The 6,780-nt window shown below is 36.4% G+C and overlaps 1 protein-coding gene across 1 annotated transcript in view; it reads right to left on the bottom strand.

Moving 5' to 3' along the window:
* Itgbl1 (integrin subunit beta like 1) overlaps window positions 1–6,780 on the bottom strand; it is a 238,356-nt gene that overhangs the window by 102,726 nt on the left and 128,850 nt on the right. The window contains exon 7 of the mRNA XM_021181852.2: window positions 3,988–4,134. Within this exon, the coding sequence (XP_021037511.1) occupies window positions 3,988–4,134 (147 nt within the window). The remainder of the gene's footprint in view (window positions 1–3,987; window positions 4,135–6,780) is intronic.

The raw sequence follows: 6,780 nt of genomic DNA, 5'->3' as shown, positions 1-6,780 counted from the left end.
AGGGTCCTTTCAGCAAACGCTTGCTAGTGTATGCAATGGTGTCATTGTTTGGAAGCTAATTATGGGATGGATGGGAAATTTTAACAATTTTACTGAAATACAACCAAAGAGCAAGGATCCAGGCAGAATGCACAGGGGACAGAGATACAAGGACAATGTGCTGATGATGATCAAAGACAGCAGACACTGCAGACACATTGTGAATAGTAATGCCCGCAGATAGATAATTTATTTTGATGGTTATACAAGACAATACAAGGAATTTGATAAATGGTGGAAGTTTATAACACAAACAGCAAAATATATGAGAAAGAGCTTTTTAAATTACTCCTATCTGTGGGCAAGAAGATCCTTTCTTGTGCTTCCAGTAGGAAAGCCGATTACTGAATTTTTTTTTTAAGAATATAAATTGCTTGGCTATATTTTTCCTCAAAAGACTTAAGATATTTTCATTCTTTATCCCACATCTAAGAAGTAGAACTAAGGATTTATGTGTATATTTTGCTCCAAGAGTATAATTTATGGCATCAGATAGAATAAACAGCCATAATATTTATAAAAATGATTATTTTGCTACACTCGAAAATCATGTGCAACTGTGTAAACAGACAGTAATTTTCAAGATTATAACTATAACAAAAAGACCATTTAGTGTGCATTGTTTAGCAAATTACCATGGCACAGAATTAAGCTATTTTAAACAATAGCTCTGGAGTTCAGAGCACTTCATTAAGAGGTAACATGACACCCGCAGGCCTGGAACTTACCATATAAACAAGCAAACTATAGATACTTTTTACTATATAAAATAAACACTTCAAGTTTCACTTCACTTATTTTCAATCAGAATAGTTATATTTTTCCCAATTTCATTGTGTTTTAGGGAAGTTACATTGAAAATGCATTTAACAGTTTTTTTTAACCACTTTCTCTATTCAAATAAGTTCACATAATTGTATTTATTTTGATTTGGTTGTTGTTACTGATAACACATATAGAGTTAAAAACCTTAATCATTTGAATAGCCATGTGTTTAGGTGTATGTGAAATTTTGTTCTGATTACTTATTTATTTTGGCCTACTTGTACTTCCTAAAGTTTGATTGGAGAAGACTGTATGAAATAGGAGTTTGCATACAATAACCAACATGCCTCAAATGTCAGTTACTTAAACAACTGGAAATTTTATCCAATTCACTCACTGTGGGAGGATCAGCTGAGCTAACTGCTAAATACTGTCACTCTAAGACCCAAGCCAAGGGACCAGAATCTGTCTGTAGCGCACCTCCAGGAAAGGAGGAAATAACAAATCCTTCAATGCTTCTCTAAGTTTCTGCTTGGAAGGAGCAAGCTTTATCAATAATGATAAAACTGCAGGTTATTTTTTTACCAAAAGAGTTAAAAACTAGTGTGTAGACTATCTTAATCTGCTTGTGCTTTTTAAATACAGAACACACATGTAAGAAATGAAAAGTGACTTCCCACTGCTTCTGAGAAGTAAAGACAAGATGAATAAGCTTATAAAAACATCAACTACAGAAAAAACATCCAGTTGAATGAAATCATATCTAGAGACAATAGAGACTAAAAATCAAGAGTTTAAAGATCCTCAGTTCTTTCAAGAATTCAAGGATCTTAATCCTTAAGACAGAAGGACCTCATGTACTCATCACCATCAAAAACAAGTAATAAAATTTAATTATTTTAGGACATACCTACCCCATAGAATATTCTAGGGGATTCTACCCCAGTTTGTGGACTGATGAGGCTCTCTGGTGCTTATAATTGTTTTCTTCAATCTTGTAATCACAGCCGTGGTGGGTATTCATTCAAAACTGCAAAACTAACTCTTTCAAAGCTTTCCTATGAGATGTGTGCTTCAGAGAACCCAGTCGCAACCACAACTGTAGCCCCACAGGAAAGCAGAGTGCGCCAACCACAGATTCAAATGCCTGATGGACTATTGCATTTTGGTTTTCATTCTCAAACTCCCATGGGGTGAAATTCACCCACCAATACCTCCATCTCTCTTAAGGAGACTGGTAATTGTACATTTATACAGTGCTTGTAGAAGCTTAAGCAAATTCATGATTTAGTCAGGTTATTCATATATATTGGACATCCTGTTGATGCAATATATTTTAACTATATATTATTCCTCTAAAATGGTAGCTAAGAGGTGATTCTTGGAAAGATGGGAAAACAATAGGTATTAGACACAAAACTTATTCATTGTTTATTAAAAGTTAAACATATAATTCCCTTGTATTTATTCTGTGTATTAGAGTCTAGACATAATAAAAAAAAACACCAGCACATGTATACATTTAAAGAGAATCTTGAGGTGTGAAAAATAATTTTAAAAGTTTTATTTTATTAGAAATAAATATAATTGAATATATAATTGAAGAAAATATAATTGAAGAAAACAATTATAATTTGACATTTGTTCATTCATGGTCTATTTATTTCTACTATTAATACAATTTTATATTTAGATGACCTTATATAATGTGTATGTCTTAGATTTAAACAATTCTTTAAGTCCTCAAAACACAGACACAACCCTGTCGCTTGTTTGGGACTTTATAACAATAGTAAAATCTTAAATGGCTAAAGTGAAAACACCTGGAAAAGGGTTCTCAGAAAAAAATCTATTTTGATATGAAGCTACTCTTTATTTATCTTGAGGTTTTTTGCTTTGGAATCATCTCTATTATTATAAAGGGATATATTATATATAATTTATATTATATATAAAGGGGCATATAATATATATGGATAAAATATATAAAGGGATAAAATATAAACACTTAGAATAAATAACAGGAACACTCCATGTGCTAGCTTCCATCGTTCACTCCTATCACAGAGCACAATGTTGAAATTTTCACTAGAGAAGATAGTGATGTCATGACAGTACCTGGCTAAAGACTGTCAATGTGGATGTGTAAATGTGTAAAATGAGTAAAAGTTGTCTGAGGGTTAGGACAATTTCAACCCTTGAAAGCCCAGAAGCTTGACAGGGTAATTTAGTACCACCTGAGTGTATTTTATACTGGATGGAGCAGAATCTCCTGTCTGGGTTATTGGTAGAAGGCAGGATATTCAGAAATATCTCTGACATTAAAATTTTCTGACCCATACTCCACTAGCTTACTCATAATATATGTAGAATTAGTATTCACAGCTACATCATTCTGTAATTATATCTAAAACACCAGGGTTTAAACACTAAAATGTTAAACTTTGACTTATATGAATTAAATCTTAATAAATAAAGCATATTAACCAAACAACACAGCAGAAAATCACATTTTTAATCTAAAATTCAAAGAATTTTCCTTGTTCTGTTCTAAACAACATTTTTAATAGAGTCTACAAACAGTTCTAAAAACATGTGTCAGATTGATGTTGCTATTCTCAAGTGAGGTATGAATTCATATTCCTACTTTGATAGATCAAAAAGAATGTTCTTACAGATGAGTTTTTCCTTATCCTGAAGTTTTTCTTGATCTGAGAGAGCAATAACACACCCTAAGCTAAATGTCTTCCATAGAAGCAGCTTATTCATGCATGTTTATACAATGCTTTTCCAAGTGAACAATACCCAATAAACAAAGGTATTGGATTCCATAAATGTCAGTGGACAATTAGATTCTGAAGTTCAGAAAGCTTTAAGCAAACATCTTAACTGTGCTTTTGTTGTTTTTAATGTATTGAACTGGATGAAGCTAAACTGGAATTGAACAAGCTGAAGTAGAGAAAATGGTGTGTGTGTGTGTGTGTGTCCACATGAAGAGAGAAAAAGGAGACAGAGAGACAGATTTTCTTTGGTATTTTTCCCTGATCAGACTGTAGTTTACCTATTCTGAAAAAGCAACAATTTTTCTTTTTTTAGAGACCTCAGGCACCAGTGGGGGGTGGGGTGGGGGACATTTGATGCATACTATTAGAAAGCCATGATAAGACAAGTGGCTTTACTCACCCCTTCCAGAGCAAGGAAGATCAGAACTACCCTGGCACTTCTTGGCACTCTCCTCAGCTGACAATGGGCAATTCCTTGGGTGCTCACATTTCTTCCCATACCAGCCTGCTCTGCAGTCACATCTTCCACAGTTACACTGCCCGTGACCTACACAGAAAAGAGGAGGGGCGATTACATGAACATTATATAACCATAGTTTATAGCTTTTATTCTAAAAGTGACTCACTTTTTTAAGTCAGCATCTTAATTTATACAGCATTAACCATTAAGGCAGAGAACCATCCTTTTCCTCAAAAATTTAAACAACCAACATACATTAATGGATCAAAAAGGACAAATAAAAGCAACAAGTATGGTTTAATAAGGTTTTTAATTTAACTCTCTCAAATTCTAGATAAATGTGATTGTATTGGTCTGCTGGGAAGTAAGTGGAGTATTTGATGGATTTGGCAATTACTTCATGTGAAGGAGAACTATAAGAAATAGAAAACAACCGATTTTTTAAAGGAGGTTTTTCTTTCTAATGAATCAGTCAACTGGTTTATATATAGTTAAAAGAAATAAGGAGCCACAAACTGACAACAAAGCAATAAAATCTAGAAGTAGAGAGACTTCCCCATATCCCCATGCTTTATTAAAATATAATATAAAAAATTTAAAAAATAATGCACACATAAGGAGGAAGTGGTTGAAAGCATCAGAGGGAAGGGACTGAATGATGTATCTATATTACAATTTAATTTTTTTTAATTTATAAAAATGTATATATTGAAAATTTACAGGAGTGAGACTGTTCTTCAGACATACATGGTGAACTGACTGTTACAATCAAGCAAATGAGCAGGTCTCTCACCCCACACAGGTGCCTGTTTGGGTTACCAACATTTAACGCACAAATCTAAACACCTTACAAATCTAAAGCATACAAATCCCAGTAATTATATTCACCATGCTGAATGTTATGGCTGCTGGACTTATTCGCCTGTAATTTTGAAAGTTTGTTTGCTTTGATCAGCAATTCCTACCCTCAGTATTTGGGATCCATTCTTCTACCCTATTTTTAAGAAAGTTTGGGAATATAAGTCTCATTTCCCCACTTAAAGTTATCCCAATATATTTAAGCAAACTTTTTCTGGAACCAGTTGGAACTTTTTGTTCACCATTTTTTCCTTTGGTAGGTAAGGAGGGGTACAAAGTCAGGCTGGCCTCAAACTCTTTATATAAATGAAATGAGGCTGTCAACTCCCAATCATCTTGACTCTAATCTCCAAAGTCTCAAGATGACATTCATGTATCACCACATCCAGATTTTTATTTTGTTTTGCTGGAAATTGCTCCTGTCTAAAGGAAATACACGGACAATGAGTGAAACAGAGACTGAAAGAAAGGCCATCCAGAGACTGCCCCACCTGGGGATCCATCCCACATGCAGCCAACAAACCCAGTCACTATTGCTGATGCCAAGAAGTGCATGCTGACAGGAGCCTGATATGGATGTCTCCTGAGAGGCTCTGCTAGAGCCTGAACAATACAGATGCAGATGCTTGCAGCCAGCTCTCCGGACTGGGCACGAGGACCCCAATGGAGGAGTTAGGGGAAGGACTGAAGGAGCTGAAAGGGTTTGCAATCCCATAGGAAGAGCAACAATAACAACCAACCAGACCCCTCAGAGTTTCCAGGGACTAAATCACCAACCGAAGAATACTCATGGAGGGACCCATGCATATGTAGCAGAGGATGGCCTTAACTGGCAGCAGTGGAAGGGAAGGCCCTTGGTCCTGTGAAGGCTTGATGCCCCAGCATAGGAGAATGCTAGGGCAGTGAGTGGGGTCAGGGGGGGGAGCACCCTCATAAAAGTGGGATAGGAGGTTTTCAGAGGGGAAACTAGGAAGGGGGATAACATTTGAAATGCAAATACATAAATAAAAAACAATAAAAAAATTAAAAAAAAGAATGTTTGGGGGCTGCAAAGATGTGTCAGCAGTTAAGAACACTTTTGTGGTCCCGCCTGCACGGGAGCCATCTGCCTCAGGAGAAGGGAGTGCCATCTTGGTTCCGGAACTCCACCGAACTTAGGAAATTAGTCTGCACAGGTGAGAGTGTGCACCACAGAAGCTGACAGCTTCTGTGACCTGCCAAAGCAACACAGGAACTGGTAAAGTTCCTGTTTTGGGCCTTCTTCTTCAGCCAGGAGGAGGTCCAAACACCAGATATCTGTGCACCTTCCCTGTAAGAGAAGAGCTTGTCAGCAGAGAGTGCTCTAGCCACTGAAACTCAGAGGAGANAGCCTGTCTCCCAGGTCTGCTGAGAGACGGTAATCAGAATCACCAGAACAATCTCGAAACAGAGACAACTATAACAACTCCAGAGATTACCAGATGGCGAAAGGTAAACGTAAAAATCTTACTAACAGAAACCAAGACCACTCACCATCATCAGAACCCAGCACTCCCATTTCGCCCAGTCCAGGGCACCCCAACACACCTGAAAAGCTAGACCTGGATTTAAAAGCATATCTCATGATGATGGTAAAGGACACCAAGAAGGACTTTAATAACTCACTTAAAGAAATACAGGAGAACACTGCTAAACAAGTAGAAGACATTAAAGAGGAAGCACAAAAATCCCTTAAAGAATTGCAGGAAAACACAACCAAACAGGTGAAAGAATTGAATAAAACCATCCAAGACCTAAAAAGGGAAGTAGACACAATAAAGAAAAACCCAAAGTGAGGCAACTCTGGAGATAGAAACCCTAGGAAAGAAATCTGGAACCATAGATACGAGCATCAGC

This window comes from Mus caroli, chromosome 14 (assembly GCF_900094665.2).
Source record: "Mus caroli chromosome 14, CAROLI_EIJ_v1.1, whole genome shotgun sequence".
NCBI classification, from domain to species: Eukaryota; Metazoa; Chordata; class Mammalia; order Rodentia; family Muridae; genus Mus; species Mus caroli.
Note: the sequence above shows the minus strand (reverse complement) of the source record. Positions and strands in the feature narration are given on the sequence as shown.